We start from the raw sequence: 20,486 nt of genomic DNA, 5'->3' as shown, positions 1-20,486 counted from the left end.
TGAGTTAGCCTCGGATGTGAGTTCTTAACTTGTGGTAAATTAACTTGTGAAACTTTCGTGGTATTAACAAATTAGAGAATATTGTTAATTAATCAAAATATAATAAAGGGGAATAATTTTTCAACTTCTAAATACGTTTATTTATAAGCACACAATCTTCCATTTTTATAAATTACTTATTACTCTAAATATTGTTTAAATAAATTTGTCTTTGCATAAATCTATATCTACACTTATACATAATATTTTAAGCAATGTTTGGAATCGTTAAAAACTGAAACCAATGCAATATTTGACAATTTCTCATCATCAAGCAGTAAGGTATTGGAATTTATATAAAAGCAGCTAATAAAATAAAAATTTGTAATAAAAATTCGGATTTTGCCTATTATTCATCTATAAGCCACAAATGCGCCAGGTAAAAATTCGTGCTTTCCAGCATAGCAATATTTACATACGAAGTTTCGCATCATAATGGCTTATTAATTTTCTTTTTTTTTAACAAAATCAATCTAGATCCTAACGAAGTACGGTAGCTCGTCTAGTTTAGCGGGGTAGTCTCTTATCCAGTCTCCACCCTTGTGTTTCCTGTCGGGGTCTCCTTCAGCGAGCCACGTCCCGATCGGAAGGTATACGTCACGGGATCTTGCGCCCCTTTCCACTACGGGAGCTACTAGGATTGAGTCGCCTAGCAGGTATTCTGAAAACGAGTTTAAAAAAGGTTTTAAATATGTTGATTGCAAATAACTGAAATTGTGAAAAACCCTTTTATTTTCTTCCGTAGTGGAAATCCTTTTTACGGACTGACTGTGAGAGTGTGGACTCCTAGCATCTAATGTGCCAGCCTACAGACTAAAACTCCTCCGGTGCGCTCTTCTCGCCTCTCATCTCGATTGAGGACATCATGGGATCGCATGGCATTTCACCACGATGCCCTTTACATTGTGAAAAACCTTTGCATTAAATTTGGGATATATATTTTTTAGATATGTAGGTAATATAAAGAAAATCAGGAAGGGTGTGCGCCTGAGCCTGAGGTGAGGAAAAAGATATGACAAAAATCCATCTATTTAATAGCTTTGTAGCTACTACTAGGTAAGATGCTTTGCAAAATACAAATAGGTACAAATGTTGGTTTGTATGATTATTACTCCCAGCCTTATGTACTTACGGTCCCAAATATCATGCGCTGTGGTATCGTTCGGTGCGACCCACCATATAGGAGGGTTGACGGGCGCGCCCGTTTCCATTGACTTGCGACACGCGGCTATTATTTTTGGCGCGTATTTGGCGTGGAGGTCCACGAACTTCTTGCTTATGGTGATGGTCTGAAAGAATAATTATATTTTTACTGAACAGGTCACACGATTTGAGCTTCATCTACGCTTGTGGAAATAGTGTCTAAATTAGCCGAGCCGAGTGGCCCAATAAAATTTCATACGTATAAAATTATTTCAAGCTCAAGTTGTGTTTGTGCCAACTCTGGAAATATGCCTATAACTGTCATTAGACTCGCGATATCATCATGTAGATATTGGTTCAGTTGATAGGTGTGGCTATAGAAATCTAATCTACCGGGGTGAACTTATGGGTATACCATAGAATAAGGGAAAATTGATAATGTTGTATGATTAACATTAAGTTTCTTCTCACGCGTAATCGTCTTATTATTATTATTTTTCTCTATCGCAAATCTATTTTACTTTTTATATTAACTACAAATAAGAGAAATTACCTCATTATCGAACTCCCAAGGCACATATGAGAACTGCATGCTAGGCATAAATACATTAGCTTGGAGCCACCTGATGAACAACTCCTTGGTGGGCGGCTCAATATATCCGTTTCCTCCTATCATATCTGGCAACACCAGGCCATAGCCGTTCATATTCATCTGCAGCAGAGTTGTGATGAGAGTCGGAAGGCCATTTTCGAAGGTCCAGTAGGTGTCTTTGTCGATCATACGCACGAAGATTGGCAGGTCCTGGGTCCTGCGTATTTAAAAGAAAAAGTAACTACCAAAGTTGTAAGTTGAGGTTCTTATTAGACGGCTTATAAAAGTGCATGAATGAAAACCTGAAATATTATGAGGACACGTCCGTTGCTTTATAAGGTGATTTAACTATGGGCCTGAGCACGGACGAAAGGATCAAAAGTCATAAAATTCTTATAACCTATATTTATATATATTTTAGGGACGTTAAAAAAAATTGAGTAAACCTAGCCTTAAAAGATGAACAACTGAAATAATTTATTTTACCTGTATCCCGTTCTAACTTCCACCATTGGTCCGAACTGCGACACTGCCCGTACGTAGTCGGCTGTGATGACTCCTGGCTGATCTCTTACATCTCTTTGTAGTACTGGTATCTATGATGAAGCATTGTTTTACAATTTCCGTAAATGATTCAAGTTAAAAATACAACAGCTGGATTCATATGTATTTCGCAGAGCAAAAGCCGTAGTAAAAATTCCATAGTTTCTAAACTGACCTGACCCGAAGGAAACTGACCATGCAAAACTATTCTTACATGGCATGTTAAGTATAAATGACTGCCTTTAAATGAGCCTGAACTTAGAAGTCAACAGCAAAGAATGCAATTGGGAATTGCATCATGAGAAAGTCTACCTTATCCATAGAGTTAAAGTTCTTACTTTCTTGGTTTCGTTAGTGAAATTTCGTTATATTTACCTGAGGAGACCAACTAGACTCCCCACCGTCAAACTTGAAGCTGTCAATCCCAGTGGCTTCCTGTAAACTCTTCAACCGGTCAATGTACCAGTTCCGCGCTTCAGGCTTAGTGAAGTCGATGTATGCTGTCGTCGTCTCGTTGTCATTCCACCAGCTCGTTTCTACGGAACCATATTCTGAAGACACCAGGTATCTGATAAAAAATTTCAGAGTTAAAGTAGTATGTGAATTTACTTTTAGAAGTTAGAACTTGCATTAAAGATGCCATCTCTTATCTTTACATGTCAACTTGTTCAACAACAATCATTGATACTGCGTAGTCTACTTCATCAAGGTATAATATGTTTACAAATACGTGTGTATATGTTGTATGTACTTATTACGTTTAACTTACCCTTTGTCCAAAGCTTGGGTATAATAAGGCTCGCAGTTCTTGTTAATGAAAGGATGTGTCCAAATAGTAACTCTAAATCCTTTCTTTTTCAAGCTGGCCACAGTATGGTTCATATTCGGAAACCTCGTCTTGTCTACTGTTTGAGATCCATAACAAGTCTCCCAGAGGTCATCAATCTCTAGCTGACTGTTGGAGAAACCATTAGCCTTGATTTCGTCAGCGAATTTTAACACTACGTCATGACTGACATCTCTCTTATACCTTGCCCAAGTAGACCAAATTGGATGCGTAATCATCCTCTCATCAGGTATACCGCTGGTTTTGTTCAAGTATTTATCGACAGCATATTCGTGTGCTTTCCGTACGTCTTCGAAAATTCCAATTGCGTATATTAAATCGTTGCGTTCCCTTTTGTTCGTATACGGTGCTTTTATTTGTGCTATGAAGCACGCTGCATTCTTTTCTAGGTCGTTTTGGTCGACGAATAAGGGTACTTTTTTGTCGAAATAATAGAAGACACCATCGGAGTTTAGCCAGTAAGGTTCAGCGACTCCACAGTTATCTGCTTCTTTGGTGACGTATGAGTAGTTTGGAAGGACGAGTCGCTCAATTGGCCAGTACTGCCGCTTCTGCTGCGGTCCGCCGTACCAGTGCTTGGAGCCTGCCACCAATATAATAGTTTGTATGATTAAAATGAAGCATGAAATATCAACTATATTTTATCGTGTAAATAAAAAATATTCTACCGTTGTCGTCGCTTACCGGTGCTATACAAAACTAACATCTTTGTATTGATAATAATACAAGCGACCTAGAAAAAGCTTTAAAATTTATAAGACAAAAAAATCTACATATATGAGAGTTGATCAAAGTTTTAAAAAAAATTAAAAATACCTAAAGCAAATTTAACGAAATATTACTTTTAAAATAAAAACAAAATTGATACCCCAATCACGATTCACATTACTCGTTCAGCTTCCATTTGGCATCTCCCATGAGACTCACGTCTTTGACGAATTGAATCCGTTGTCTAGTCAATTCTAATTTCTTAAAACAAATCTTACTTTTCGCTATCTATCTGCAAATTTACTTCGATAGAAACTTTAAGATTTTATTTGCTAACATTATTTCTACTTCTCGTCTTTCCTAACAAGTAGATACCTAAATTATACTTAATTTGCAACAAGTTGCACTGTGTGATGCGCAATTTCTTTTGTGTAGTTATCACAAGGAAAGATATACCTACACAAAACAAACGCCAGGGCGATGATAATGAAACTTTTGTTACATAATTTCTTACGGAACTATTCCACAGAGGATGTGTCTTTTTACCAGCAGTTCACATTAAAGGAAGTTGCATAAAACCTCCACCACTCATTAAGTTATGACTTACTTTATACCTATTTTCAACGCAGTACAGCTTTACAAGAAAATTCCAGATAAGGAAACAGTAATGAAAATATTGGAGTCCCAAAAACACCCACCTCCACCCTTTAAAGTCTGTATAAGATTGTTCAGCACCTAACTCACCTAAGTTGACGCAGTCTTCCAGGCGTTGTCCTTTAGGCGCCTCCCACGTCAGCGTGACTACTTGGCCTCTCCTCTCTCCAACAATCTCCTCTGTAGCGATCCTCACTGTTGTGTCATTAGCGAATTGTATGACGACATCTTCGTCTTGAACAACATCTTTTATGGCGCCGGTGCGACGACCGATTACTGATATAACTTCGGTTATGCCTTCTGTTATAGGAAAAAATATGTTTGTGTTAATAGGTAAGGTAGCCACTACTAATAATTAGTACATACAATATGTAAATTTTTGTGTTGTTAATGTAACATTATTAGTTATTTGAGAATCTATAGATAGAGCATCAGTGGTCAACGGATATACAACTTAAAAAGAACTACATTACTTGACTGCATAGTTTGTGCTTAATATTTAGGAAAGATACATTATATATTATCACGTCTTAATTCCTTGCGGGGCAGGCAGAGCCAACTGTGTTGGAATGACTGATAGGCCGTGTTCAGCGGTTTGGCTTAATGATAGAATTGATTAAATTTGGTATACTTTTGAATAATAATAATTGTAAATGCAACATAATATTCTGATATTATTATGACTGGATTAAATAGCAGCGATCTTTATTTTTAGCCACGGAATTATACACAGGATTAAAATAATACCCACTAATTGCTGTACTTACTTCGTGTTAAAACAAAATTAAGTCCCCCGAATGGGTTGTTTTCTAGTCGGAGTTTGATTCCCGGGACATCAAGCACTGTGATATCTACTGCCGCTCCATGAGTGAGTGCGACTAATACTGCTAATACTGGAACAGAAATAAAACATTTGTTTTAATTTATAGGTTAGTGCATGGAAATATGTTGAAAATGCTAAGAAGGTGCGCGTGTCGTTCCTGGGCTAATAAACGTCTGACTGGTCTGATGGTTATTTGTTTGATGGGTAATCGGGAAGGTATTTCCTAAATTCCTGTAAAAAAATAGTTATCCTAATTCTTCTTTGAGGCGATGGGCCTGCAACCTTTCTCTAATTTGAATCTCAATTCCATCATTTAGCCATTAAGTTAAATATGACAGTCTTTTCAAAATAGGTGGCTCTGTCTACCTTGCAAATATGTGTGTAGTTATTCCATTCTGCTTCAGAAAAAAGTTCATCATCACGAGCATTTAATTTAGATTATTTTTGCAGTTTACAGTGTGTTATTTAGACATATCCCTAACATCCCTAACATTTTAATATTTTAAACGCGGTTAAGGGAAAGAGAAGTTATTATGAATTGAAAATTAGTATCCAATATGTGTTGGTGCGTTGACTGTATTTGTCGAAGTAGCGGGATACACGCAAACGAAGTTGCGCGGGTCAGCTAGTATACATATACTTCAATAAATTTTACAATAAGCATGGGAAAAATGCAGCTGGCCCAATTATGATTTCTTTTTCATCAGGCCATTCATTCATGATATGTTTATAAATGTATGTTTGTATGAAGTTTATAAAGGTCTTTCTGGAAAAGACGATGAAAATACAAACCAATGAGATCACTAATTACAAAATTCACAATAAAGTTATTATGTATTCAAACATAATGTAAAAGTAACTCTATACCTCTTTGAGGATTGTTGGAAGTGCAACTATTTCACCAAATTTATTTCACATGATCTGCTACATATATATATATTTTAAATACAAAATTGAGAGACAAGATAAGGAACAGTCTAATAAGGGAAAATTGTGATGTGAAAGAAGATATAGTGGCAAGAATAGAAAAGGGAATGCTTAAATGAATTGGTTGTTTGACATGTTGAGAGGATGAATGAAAGCAGATTAGCTAAACAAATATATAAAGCAAGTGTGAACCGGATGGTTGGTATTTGATCAAAGTACGTTACCTAGGTACTTGGAATAAAATCCAACCATCCCATTCACACTACCTTTGTAGCTGCAGTGCAGTTTGTTACTGCGTCTTCTGCACTGACACCTTAGTTTTAAGTAATTTATTTGATGTCAATCAATGTTGTGAAACCAAAAGATTTGTCAATTTTAAGCAATATGATAGTATCCTATAATAATGAATAAAAATTTTTGATTTGAATTTGAATTTTTATATTTGCTTAGTCAAGGTAGATTATTCCTACTGTACTTTAATTGTTACTAACACTATGGATTGCAGAATCTGAAATAAAGAATAAATATTATATTTAACTGGATATTTAACCTGGAAATTAAAGGCAATCTCTATTTTTCTCCAGGGATGAGTAACCGAAACTGACGAACTTGCATGAAGAGAGTTATGAATGTGGACAAAGGGAAAGAAGTATGCAGGGATTGTGGCAAGTGGAAAATTGTGGCGTCTGCCTACCCCTCTGGGAAAATTATGTGATTTATGTATGTATGTGCAAAAAGAAAGTTTGTATTATCTGTTTTTTCTTTCCCTAACGACAGTCCTTAAAAAAAAAAGAATTGTGCTGGTGGGATTTTCAATAAATCAATAGAAGATACGCTAAAGCTAATATTACGGAAATATGGACATAAAATAATACAAATTATCTCTCATTTAGAATCTAATGAAAGTTTATTAACTTCCTAGGAACAGTATAAACATGCGGTTCTTGTTATTTTCTGATGACATATACATTATGTAACACAATTTCACAGATAAAATTAAGTTAAGAATGCTAATTAAAATATCCCTACCAATCTTTCATGCAAATTTAAAAGACAAAAAAATTCTAAATTGAAAAGTAAACACATGTTTTTAATAACACCTCCATGAAATTAAGTAGGTTATTTTGTATTAACTTATATGATAATTATATATGTTATAAAAATTCCTTGGATATCTAGTCATTAGTACTATCGAGATATTTTTTTCAATCAATATATCTATTCAACTGCAGTGCTCATAGTTAAAATTATACTGTACTAAACAAAATCACATGCACTGGTTTGTATTGATAAATATTGTACTTCTTACAATCCAATAATATGTTTAGAATAAATGAGAGGACAAAATTACCACTACCTACAGAAAGACAATGTAAGGGGCACAAAATCCGAGTTTTCAGTAACATCGTCATTGATAATGTAAACACCGGCTGATCTTTGATATAAAAAACAGCGACACTTTTAATTTTATACAACCGATGAAGATTATACCACGTTATTATAAAGATAACACTGGTATATAGTCAACTGTATAGTATAATAAAAACTTACGTTTTATCTCCAAAATGCTAGGTGCGTAACCTAACCTATATTTACGTAGGACGGCGTAGGTATCCTACGACATATTATTCAGTTTCACAATTCACGATATCCATCAAAATGGGAAGCACTGATGCGAAGTAAGAATTAAAAATCAATGTAAGCCTTCTATCTGCATCATTACGGGATAAAGATCTAAAAACACCACGACATGACATGAAAATTGAATTGAAATTGAATGAACTTTGCTGGCTATCCTGCGGCTAAAAACCTACATAGCATTCAATGTCAAATCACTCTGCCTTAGCCTGTCAAATCAAACTGACATTGACTTTTTTTTAATTGACAGCCCACTTGAGTGTTGATTTCGTTATCTTTTTTACACAACCATTTTGCCGGCGCGGTAGAAAATCGGCACGGGGCGTAAGGGAGAAAGTATCCCCATACTTTCTCTCTTACGCCGTGCCGATGGTCTACTCTCCCGTCCCGCCATCTTCCGAATTTTTGGGCAAAGCAGGTCCTGACGTGAGTTCAATATTTTCAACCATATATTATCTATGATATTTTATTTGTTTATAAATATTACATACAATTGTTTATAATTAAACAGAAAAGTATTAATAATAAATATACCTAATTAAATAATTTAAACTAATATTAATTATTTTATAATAATAATAAAAAAAAAACTATTCTAAATTACAAGCTAAATACATTATTGTTTAAATTTGGACCCCTAGGAAGGGTTCCCATCACGCAGGCAGCATTCCCGCGCTGTATTGCAATAGCAATACGCTGCGCAAGAAAGCTGCCCGCGCGAGGGTCTCCTGTTGCCTCCCTCAGGCGTTTGCTGAGCGCCTTGTGGAGCTCCCGCGCGCCCTTGCCCCAAGGACCAAGTGTCTCGACACCAAACGGTACGAACTCGTACTGGGTGCCAAGACAACTGTATTTATTGGTCTTGAAGCGCTCCCGGGCGTCCGCCGCCGCACCAGCCTGTTTACTGGTCGCAGGGAGGTAGGACGCCGCCAGCGTATCTGCGCAAGTGGCGTCCCAGACCAGCGCGCGACCCATGCGCCAGGGTATCAATGACATCCCGTCGGGGCGCCTGCCATCGTCTCGCACGATCTGCGGCTCAAGGGCCACGGGGACGTCGGCGCTGACAAGCGCCCGTCTCAGGATGTCATTGAGAGCAGCATGGCGGGATTGGCGGCCGGCACCCGAGGAGCAGGCAAGACCATGGTGACCTAGGCGATCAACAGAAACCCCACAAGAGGCACAGCTGTGGTCCACACAGACTTCAGCCCCGACTCTGAGACCGACAGCCACGCGAAGAGTTAGGGGATTTAGGAAAGTTCCTAAAGCAGGAGATGGATAGGCATGAAGCCAATGTCCGGACTCTGGTCTGGACACGGCTAATAGTCTAGCCCTATCTCTGCTAAAGGAATTTTCCAAAAGAGAACTGAAAATAAAATTAGATGAAATGGAATCCCAGGCCCTTTGGCTTTGTAGCTTGGAGGGAAGATTTGGACTCGGTCCGGTTAGCCAGGCATTTGTGGCCTCATCCAAGCACGCAATCTCGTAGTTTGTAGTCGCAGGGACCTTAAGAATATTACCTACGAGATTAGATGTGCTGTGGATAGAGGACAAGAAAGCCGGCAGGGCTACACAAGAAATTTTTCGGATTCCTAAGCCTCCATTCCTAATTGGAAGGGAGGCTTGGGTCCATGCCTCTTCGCCAAAACTTATGTTGAGTATTAATTCAATTTTATTTTTTAAAAGTTGATCAATAGGTTGGACCAAAGTGGGGTATTTCCAAATAGGGCAACAACGGAGCAGGTAAGTTAATTTTGGTATGAATAAACAGAATTTTAGAACGAATAACGCAGAGTGACTGCTAATTTTGGTGAGGCGGTCCGAATAGTCAGTGAATTTTGAAATTGATTTACTAAGAAGGGAAGGTATGGCCTCATCAAATATCGGTGAACCAAGTAGGTAGAGACTATCTTTTGTCAAAATTTTAATATTAGGGGCTATGTTATTAAAATTTTGAATAATTTGAGATGCCAAAGATGTATTTAAAGTTTCAGAAATATATAATTCACATTTATCAAAATTTAATTCCAGACCAATATTAGAGAACTTGTTTTTTATATCAATTAAATCTTTCAAAACTGTTTTAAAGTCTCCACCTAGGGTTCCGTCATCAAGGTACCATACGTTTAATTTTGAATTTAAACCGTGAATTATTGAGTTAATTGCCAAACTGAAAATAGCTGGACCGAGGGGATCACCCTGCTGACAACCCGTGGCCGAATCAATCTCATTATATTTGTGTACTAATTTTGAAGGAGTATGGTAGCATTGTAGTAAAAAGTTGTACAATTCCGGAACATGCAATTTAATTTCATTCAGCAAGGTATCCCTGTTGACCGAATTAAAGGCGTTTTTGACATCTAGTTTTAAAAGAACTTCGCACATATTGGAATGAGTAAAGGTGCGCACGGCATGCACTGCAGCTTCACACCCTCCACGTGTGCCGAAACCAACCTGTACAGGCTCAAAAAGATTTTGTAATTTATGGCGAGTGAGCCGAACGCACACTTTAGCAGCTAACCGTCTGAACGTAGACCCTACAGCAATGGGGCGTATACCACCGTCCTTTTTGGTCAGGGCAATAAGATTCGCCCCATAGATCACCGCTGACACGTCCTGACAGACATCTCCCAGCAGCATAAGATTAATTAGATTGGTAATGCTTGTTAGGACATTATTACCCGCTACTCCAGTGCCGTAACTGGTCAAATCTATCAAATGCTGCGGGGAGATACCGTCAAGGCCAGACGCCGATCCTTTGGGAAATGAGGCAAGGGCTTCTTTTACGTCTTTCTCAGAAGCATGAAGACAAGCGGAAGAATCTGTTGGAGGGTCTACAAACAGAGGAGTGGAAGGACCTGGGGGGTGTTTGGATAGAAGCGCAGCTGAGGTCTCTGGTGTATCTGGTGCAATTTTGTCGTTAGAAAACAACAGACGGGTAGCACCTCTAAGATCCCCGTCGTGTATTTTTTGTTCAACTTTTTTCGAGATATCATTACTATATGTTGTGGTGATCTTGAACTTTTGATTTGACGGAAGATTTTGTGAGGCAATATTATTTTTTATTTTTCTCGTAAGAGTGAGATTGTCATTGTTTTCAGAAACGTGTAAAATTTTAAATGAAAATGTAAGAAGTTTCTGCCACGACTCTAGATTGTTTGAATTAACGCAGGTGTTTATGATTTCCGATAGAGCGTCGGCTACGGGGGCTCTCGCACCCCGGGGCACTCGTTTGATGATTGGTGTGTTATGTTTGAGTTGGCATAGAAGGGTCTGTAGGGGAACTGTATTATCTGAGGGTGTGTTGCTACAATTGGCAGAATAAGGTAATGGAGTGGATTGGATAATACGTACTTGATGGATGCGGGACTGATGAATATGTAAACCTCTTAGTGTTGTGAAAGTTCTAGCACAGACACAACACTGCATGGGGGGACAGCAGGCGCAGTTCAGGAAAGAGGTAATAAAATTACAAAGTATAAAAAGACTCAATAAAAAAGAAAACTAAATCCTACTAATATTAGGCGTAAATGCGAAAGTTTGTGAGTACATCAGAAAAAATAGAAAATCGAAAATCCTTGGATGACATTGAACTTGCTGGCGTGCATACATGATCTAGGTATTTTTCCTTGAAACAACAATTATGTGAGCACTATAATATGTAAGTTATTAATAAAACTTTGTATTTCCAAAGGTAAATCCAATCCAAATCAAAATCCAGGTAAATAGCGGCTGACAATAGTTATAATCAATATGTCGGTACGGACTTCGGAAATTTCTTTCATTGGGCTTCCTCGGTGGTAATCAATTGAAAATTTTATAATATATTCTTGGCTGTGCTCAATTCACTATAATTTTATCTTTTAGCTGTAAATTCAGAACAATAAAGGAAAATAATTTTAGGATAATGTATATGACATGTTATGACAGACATGTCGTAAACAAATTTATTATCTACGTACTTATAAAGGAGATGGCCCAAAACTGTCCTAGGAACGTATACGTGTCAATAACTCCATAATTGTAGACTATTGATTAAGTAGTAAGTGTCCGTCCACAAACAAGCATGAGTATTGAAGAGTTATATAGTATAACGAAGGAGCGATATTAGTATAACGAATTTATATAATTTTTTTGGGGCAAAAAGTCCCGAGAAAGTACAAATTAAAGCATCTACAGCTATTGCACGGTAACCATGGATCAATGTAACGTGATTCGAAACGTCCGTGATAAAATAAAGATACGTTACGTGCGCGTTTAACTGTATAAAAAGAAACGCGAAAGTTTAAATTAGAAATTTATAACTAGATCTTTGTCAGTCCACAATGAAGAAAAAAAATATTTTTCCATTTGACAGTGACATTGACATTGTATTGCGTTGACATAAACTGTAGGTAAACTTTAGTTTTCTTTCCTTCCGTGATTTTAATATTTAATGGTCTTGTTATCTCAATACAAATAGGAATGTTATATGTTATATTATTAATAAAACTTAATATATAATACAAAAATGTCACAGCCGAACTTACTGGACATAGTTCCAGAAGAACTGTTTCAAAACTACTTCGTCAGCGATGTGGACCAAGTTCAAAAGAAATTGCAATATGAAATCGAGAGAAAGAGGGAAGAATTACGTGCTATGGTTGGGTATGCTATGCATGTATATTCCAATCATTCTGAACCAAAAATTTTATGTTATAATGCAGTAAACATCTTACCAATTCTCATTAAATGCTTAGCATATACCTCCTCCTCCTCGCCAAGAGGGGGGCAGAGACTAAATATTTCCACTTGTCAGTCCCTGCATTCTTTTTGCTTTATTCAAATTAATCAAACATTGCATGATAGCTTATAGGTTTAGCATACATGTGAGCCAACCTTTTACCAGGCTGAATTCCCTAAATATGATTTCTTTAAGTAAATTTACTTGTATTTTAACTAATTAATAAACTATTAACACTTTTAGAGAAAGGTACCGGGATCTCATACATGCGGCGGATACCATAGAGGAAATGAAAGAAACAACATCCAGTACTTTGGAACATATAAGTCAGATGATATCAGCATGTAGGAACCTTCATAATACACACTTGGTTGGATTCAAGATTGACAAAAGGCCTGAACAGCCAAGGTATCTTGTGACTTGTATATTAACATAATATGGTACAACTGTTTAAATTTTCTTACTATTTTATAATCAAATCCAAACTTAATCTTAATAATCTAAACCCACAACACAAAATTTTGTAAAACTAGGATTATTAATGTTGTTATCCTTAGAATCTTTAAATTGTCTTTGGACTTAATTCTTACCTGTGACTTTTACCTAAAATGTCACAGCTATAAAATTAAGAATTGGTAATACAGTTTTCAGTTCAACATAAATCCAGCGCAAAGTATAGCAGTGCAAGTCAAGCTGTTGATGGAGATCCCTGAAAAAATATGGACTTCCATTGAAGCTGAGGATTATGTGACAGCCACACAGTTGTTTATTATGGCAAGGCACATTAACACAGGTAAAAAATTTCTGGCCAGTTCAAGAGTACCCGAAACTGAGGAGCTTGAATGAAGAGAATTATGAATGTGAAAGAAGTATGCAGGGATCGCGTGCGTGGCAAATTGAATGATGTCTCTGCCCACCTGTGTCAACTGTCTCTGATTATTAAACTTGACCTCTTGAGTCTGTTTATTATGTAAGGAATAAAGCCAGGATTACAGTGTGCTTGAATTTTGTATAAATAGTGTCAATTAAATATACATCTGTAAAACATCTATGAATTATATGAATTTAATATGAAATTATCTGAAGCTGTTTTACAAGTAGACTAGAGAGCGAACGCGGCTATGACCGCGTAAAACGGAAAATTTCGCCAAATGCCGTAGCGTATGTTGAAACGCGGGTTTTTAACTACACGCATACTAAATTATATTCCAATGGGTCTGGCGGTTTTGATTTATTGATTATTTATAATTGTATACTGTCTACTGAAACTTTTGTGGTTCTTCACAGGTTTACAATTACAAATAGGCGGTGCAAATGCCAAGCCGGAAATGCAATCTATGCAGCGGCTGGTCCAGCAGCAATGGAATTCTATATCCAACTTCAACGACACCATTGTCAATGTGTGTAGGGAGAAACTGCATGATGTCGACATCACAGTGGAGGTGAGTTCCTATTGAGATATTTCACATCTCTCATTTCTCCCTCTTTTTTACTACGCTTTTATTAGCTTGGGTTGTATGTATGTATGTATGTATGTATGTATGTATGTATGTAACGGAATCTTTGAGCTTAATTTTCACTGATTTCTAAACGTCTGATCAACTTGGAACTTTGCACACGTATCAAGGACCGATGACAATGCAATATTTTGATAAGAGTTTCTCATTATCCTTATTAAAACTGCCAGGATTAATAAATTCATTTTTAGATCCTTCGTATGAGAGTAAGAGAGACAGAGATAGCACCAGTGCCAGTAATCTCCATACAAGAAACCAAGAAGTTCTGACGTATAATGAGTCAAAAAGAGATGTAATATATTTCCATATAATGTTACTATTAACCTGAGGCTTCTTTATTTCATCGCATTGCTCAATTTAGAATTACCATTAGAAACCATAGTAGAATTAGTAGAATATTTTAAAACAATAAAAAATATATAAGTAATAAAACAAAAGTAATAAATGAAAATTGAACAACAAAATTTACAAAAATACAAGAATAAAGTTACTACCTACAGAACTTTGCGATATTTAATACGTATTTAACATATTAATGCAATTCTTGAATTAACATTAGGTATCTTTTGCCTATTTATAATAGCAACACTCGTTTGGAAAATGAGTGACAGTTTTTTATGTCAAATAAGTTTTGCAGTAAGTTTTGATTGAATTCGATTCGAACACCTGTAAACTTTCTTTCTGTTGTTTTTTACCGGTGCCTGTGTATTTACCTATTTGCACTTTGTTTTGTGCTGTTAACTTGTCGTTATTTGGAGTTTGGAATCTTCCGTTGAGTCGAGCTTTGTTCTTCCGGATATTCGTGTGATTTTATCATCTGAGATTGGACTCTGACTGTGTTTACTGTGTTGTGCAGATATTTTGAGATAGGACTCCTGTAAAAAGTACCTTATTATTTGAGGTAGGAGTCCCAAGTTTGTGTTTGTTTTTGTGAAAGACAGATTTTACAACAAAAGTGCCACGATGTCTTCAGATAAACTTTGTTGCGTTCCTGGTTGTAAAGGCAGTGGAGGTATGTTTGAAATATTTTTGTTCCTGTATCAATCTGCCTCTTACTCTTGTGGTTTGATTCCTGGCAAGGCCACAATCGAAAATTATTACGTTTGCTGGATAGTCAAAAATATTATTAACAGTGATTTATCACTATAAAATTCTTTTCAACTGGGTTTAACAATCATCATACATACATATAATCACGTCTATATCCCTTGCGGGGTAGACAGAGCCAACAGTCTTGTAAAGACTGATAGGCCACATTCAGCTATTTGGCTTTAAGATAGAATTGAGATTCAAATAGTGACAGGTTGCAAGCCCATCGCCTTAAAAAGAATCATGATGATGAGAATATTATGAGATTTAATCCAATCAGGCCACATATAACTTTAAGAAAGTTAGTTGTGAAAACCTCCGGCGATGGGCGCATGGTTGCGAAAGTCTTTTCTAGTAAGATAGTTATACCAGAAGTGTTAACTTCCAAAAAATAATTGTATAAAAAAACTAAAAAACTACCCGTTTTATTGCAAATCGAACTAAAAAATAGAAAATAAATAATAGTTTAAAAAAAACTAAAAAACTACGCTTTTATTGCTAATCAAACTAAAAAATAGAAAATAAAAATTAATGACAAAGGAATTCAGTAGTAGCAAGTCGAACAATCAGTTATAGTCAGTTGTAGTAGTAATTACCTCGGATTAAAATTATAACAAAATTAAATTTATAAACAAAACAATTTAAATCAGAGTAAAAAGCGTGGGGTGCATTTTACTTCATTTTCATAACTCTCTTGTCATAAATATATGCTAATAGAATGATTTTAATATTTACTACATCAGGCACCCCACGCTTTTTACTCTGATTTAAATTGTTTTGTTTATAAATTTAATTTTGTTATAATTTTAATCCGAGGTAATTACTACTACAACTGACTATAACTGATTGTTCGACTTGCTACTACTGAATTCCTTTGTCATTAATTTTTATTTTCTATTTTTTAGTTTGATTAGCAATAAAAGCGTAGTTTTTTAGTTTTTTTTAAACTATTATTTATTTTCTATTTTTTAGTTCGATTTGCAATAAAACGGGTAGTTTTTTAGTTTTTTTATACAATTATTTTTTGGAAGTTAACACTTCTGGTATAACTATCTTACTAGAAAAGACTTTCGCAACCATGCGCCCATCGCCGGAGGTTTTCACAACTAACTTTCTTAAAGTTATATGTGGCCTGATTGGATTAAATCTCATAATATTCTCATCATCATGATTCTTTTTAAGGCGATGGGCTTGCAACCTGTCACTATTTGAATCTCAATTCTATCTTAAAGCCAAATAGCTGAATGTGGCCTATCAGTCTTTACAAGACTGTTGGCTCTGTCTACCCCGCAAGGGATATAGACGTGATTATATGTATGTATGATGATTGTTAAACCCAGTTGAAAAGAATTTTATAGTGATAAATCACTGTTAATAATATTTTTGACTATCCAGCAAACGTAATAATTTTCGATTGTGGCCTTGCCAGGAATCAAACCACAAGAGTAAGAGGCAGATTGATACAGGAACAAAAATATTTCAAACATACCTCCACTGCCTTTACAACCAGGAACGCAACAAAGTTTATCTGAAGACATCGTGGCACTTTTGTTGTAAAATCTGTCTTTCACAAAAACAAACACAAACTTGGGACTCCTACCTCAAATAATAAGGTACTTTTTACAGGAGTCCTATCTCAAAATATCTGCACAACACAGTAAACACAGTCAGAGTCCAATCTCAGATGATAAAATCACACGAATATCCGGAAGAACAAAGCTCGACTCAACGGAAGATTCCAAACTCCAAATAACGACAAGTTAACAGCACAAAACAAAGTGCAAATAGGTAAATACACAGGCACCGGTAAAAAACAACAGAAAGAAAGTTTACAGGTGTTCGAATCGAATTCAATCAAAACTTACTGCAAAACTTATTTGACATAAAAAACTGTCACTCATTTTCCAAACGAGTGTTGCTATTATAAATAGGCAAAAGATACCTAATGTTAATTCAAGAATTGCATTAATATGTTAAATACGTATTAAATATCGCAAAGTTCTGTAGGTAGTAACTTTATTCTTGTATTTTTGTAAATTTTGTTGTTCAATTTTCATTTATTACTTTTGTTTTATTACTTATATATTTTTTATTGTTTTAAAATATTCTACTAATTCTACTATGGTTTCTAATGGTAATTCTAAATTGAGCAATGCGATGAAATAAAGAAGCCTCAGGTTAATAGTAACATTATATGGAAATATATTACATCTCTTTTTGACTCATTATACGTCAGAACTTCTTGGTTTCTTGTATGGAGATTACTGGCACTGGTGCTATCTCTGTCTCTCTTACTCTCATACGAAGGATCTAAAAATGAATTTATTAATCCTGGCAGTTTTAATAAGGATAATGAGAAACTCTTATCAAAATATTGCATTGTCATCGGTCCTTGATACGTGTGCAAAGTTCCAAGTTGATCAGACGTTTAGAAATCAGTGAAAATTAAGCTCAAAGATTCCGTTACATACATACATACATACATACATACATACATACATACAACCCAAGCTAATAAAAGCGTAGTAAAATAGCATCAATCCTCAACTATTTTGTAATATTTATTTTTATTCAAATTACACAAGAAGTCAACAAATTTATCAAAATTTATTTCTTGTTCTATCACGAACATTCGTAATGTGTAACCATAACTAACTTCTGAATCTAAAATTAAAAGGAATACCCAATCTTCGTAAATACGTGTAAAATATAAATTTTATTAATTCCAAAATCTTATCTGGAAAGATATAAAAATAAATGAACTCGGTGACGTCAAATTTACTGAACAACAGGTTTAGTACACTGTAATCTACTGCACTTATACGGATAGTAGTTTTTTTTACTATCCATTGTTATCGTAATTGCGACCCAATCAGTATTTTTTCGCACCAATTGCATTATAAGAATCCGTTGTCATTAAAAGTAGGTTGTTTTGTTTTATATAATGTTTCCAGTGATTTGTTTAAGAGTCATTAATTATTTCCGGGTTTTTCAATTGAGTTTTTTATGTATGAAAAAAAAAAATAAGAAATGCACAAGAAGTATGAATGGATTTTTATCCTTTACGGGAACTTTCAGGTATTTTATGGAACTTTCATTGTAATAATGTTGTTAGAGGTGAATTAATAGTAAAATAATTAATTTCTTAATGCAGCCAAAACAATCGACCGTAATAGTATACCGCAATTTTTCTCAGCAATAAGAATCGTCAAATTTTTATACAATGTATTTTTACTTTCATTTAAAAAGGGATTTCGGTATATTTATCCGTAGGAAAGAAATCATATTGGTAGGTACCTATATGTCATAATTTTTTTTGAAAAATATTCTTAATGTAAATTATCAAAAGGTGTATGAAAATTTTGAAGCTTTCTAGGTTTTGTACATGCCTCACCCGCAGATTCCAGGTTCGGTCCCCGGGTCATAACGAAAACTGATTTTTTCCGGTTGGATTTGACTATTTATAATTATTAAAAAAAATACTGTATAGTTTAGTTAATATTTCATAAAACAATTTGTTTGTTTGATTTAACCAGTAGGTACATATTGTTAAGCTGACCATAAGAAAGGCACACGAAAGTAATATGTATTAAATAATACAATAGGTAAGTTATAAATGTCAATGAAATGTTGAAACAGCTTGCGATTAAGCTAATACCATTAATTACTTTTAAAAAGTTTTTGTTTTAAGGTAAACTGTAGGTTAACAAATTTTTGTGCTGCTCTTTAATGGGCAGCTCAATTTACTGAATATTCGGGTCAAATCTTACAGATTGACACAGTGGATACCTACCTAATGAATAAATAAAAGCAACGTAAGTAAAGGTGTTTTAAAGCCAAATAATGAGTCATTAAGCTGAACGTGACCAATCAGGCTTTTCAAAACTGTTGGCTCTGTCTACCCAAAGATGTAGCCTAAGCAAAGGATGTAGACGTGATTATATGTATGTATGTAACTAAAAGAAAATACTATAAATAAATAAATAGTAACTAAAAAAAAAATAATTAATTTTGGACAGTGAATCATGATAGCTCATTAGTCATCATCAGCAAAGTTTGCTTAGTTGGACTGTTGACCACATAAACATACATCTCATCAATCCCTTGAGGGGTAGATAGAGCCAACAGCTGAATGTGGCATTTCAGTCTTTGGGAGACTGTTGGCTCTATCTATCCCGTAAATAAAAAAGACGTGATTATACGTATATGTCTGTACATAACACAAAATATTGCAAAGAGAAAACGTATTTTCGTATAAATTAAGTTTAGCAAAAAATAAGTAGACGTGCTTGTTATCAATGTTTTAATTATTTAGTAGCATTATTTAGTACTTAAATTATTTTTAAAAAACAAATTATATTTAGAATGTCTGAATATGTAAAAAACTTGACGATGTCTTTTGTTTCTCGACTTATTGGAACAAGTTTAAAAACTAAATGCTGTTTTAAATTCGGAACTTCTTTCAAGTTCAAAAACTACCTTACAAATCATAATATGGCACTGGAGAGTAGGATTAAGGTGGTAGTCTACTTACAGAATAGCCTCCCTCCCATGGCGGCGACTGGATCTGAACTGGTGCGTCTCCACCCATCATATTACTTATGTGGTTGAACCAACGCAGATAAATCATTATCACACTTTGTAATTGGTGCTTTGCAAAGGAGTGTGTTCACTAATTACAAGACACTTAAAATATATTTATAAATTTTGAAGTGATATAAAAAGTCGTAATTCAAAAATAATTAAAATTATATCATGAAGCCAAACAGCTAAACGAGGTCTATCAGTATTTTAAAGACTGTTGGCTCCGTCTACCCCGCAAGGGATGCAGACGTGATTATATGTATGTATGTATGTATGATGTATGATTTTATATCTAGTAACAACAAGTAATTTGTAAACGCATTTTGTCAACGAGTTTTACATTGGATAATTTGCAAGTTACTTTAATTGTATTTTTGCAGTATTTTGTACCTACCTAATTATTATAATATATTATAAAAAAACAAGGTAATTAATGGAGTTTTTCATTTTACTAGGTTGGCATAATATCTCTAGTGGCATATCAAACTCATCACTATCAGTGTGTAATCACCCTAATGCATGGCGTCGTAAGATGGCTTCTCCTTACAATGAATGACATAAAAAAGTGTCGGCCGACCGTCACGGGCAATGCAAATTCATGTAAACATAAACTTACAACTAAGGCTATGAAGACATCCTTGTAATGGATTGTATATGAAGACATT

General features: G+C 35.2%; 2 protein-coding genes across 2 annotated transcripts; one reads left to right on the top strand and one right to left on the bottom strand.

Moving 5' to 3' along the window:
- Positions 1-131: 131 nt before the first annotated feature.
- Positions 132-19,821, bottom strand: LOC106129612 (myogenesis-regulating glycosidase). The gene is made up of 9 exons (XM_060948671.1): positions 19,772-19,821; positions 5,294-5,419; positions 4,617-4,826; positions 3,087-3,747; positions 2,693-2,885; positions 2,261-2,370; positions 1,736-1,991; positions 1,172-1,328; positions 132-700 (listed from the first exon to the last, which is right to left on the bottom strand). The coding sequence occupies exons 1-9, from the start codon at positions 19,788-19,790 to the stop codon at positions 513-515; spliced, it is 1,920 nt and encodes a 639-aa protein (XP_060804654.1). The 5' UTR covers positions 19,791-19,821; the 3' UTR covers positions 132-512.
- On the top strand, positions 12,297-18,664 carry LOC132902662 (conserved oligomeric Golgi complex subunit 1-like). The gene is made up of 5 exons (XM_060948621.1): positions 12,297-12,555; positions 12,875-13,039; positions 13,276-13,424; positions 13,919-14,073; positions 18,614-18,664. The coding sequence occupies exons 1-5, from the start codon at positions 12,419-12,421 to the stop codon at positions 18,662-18,664; spliced, it is 657 nt and encodes a 218-aa protein (XP_060804604.1). The 5' UTR covers positions 12,297-12,418.
- Positions 19,822-20,486: the final 665 nt, after the last annotated feature.

The sequence above is a fragment of the Amyelois transitella genome, chromosome 16, assembly GCF_032362555.1.
Source record: "Amyelois transitella isolate CPQ chromosome 16, ilAmyTran1.1, whole genome shotgun sequence".
Lineage (NCBI taxonomy): Eukaryota > Metazoa > Arthropoda > Insecta > Lepidoptera > Pyralidae > Amyelois > Amyelois transitella.
The sequence above is the reverse complement of the archived record's forward strand: the minus strand, read 5'-3'. Positions and strand labels throughout refer to the sequence as shown.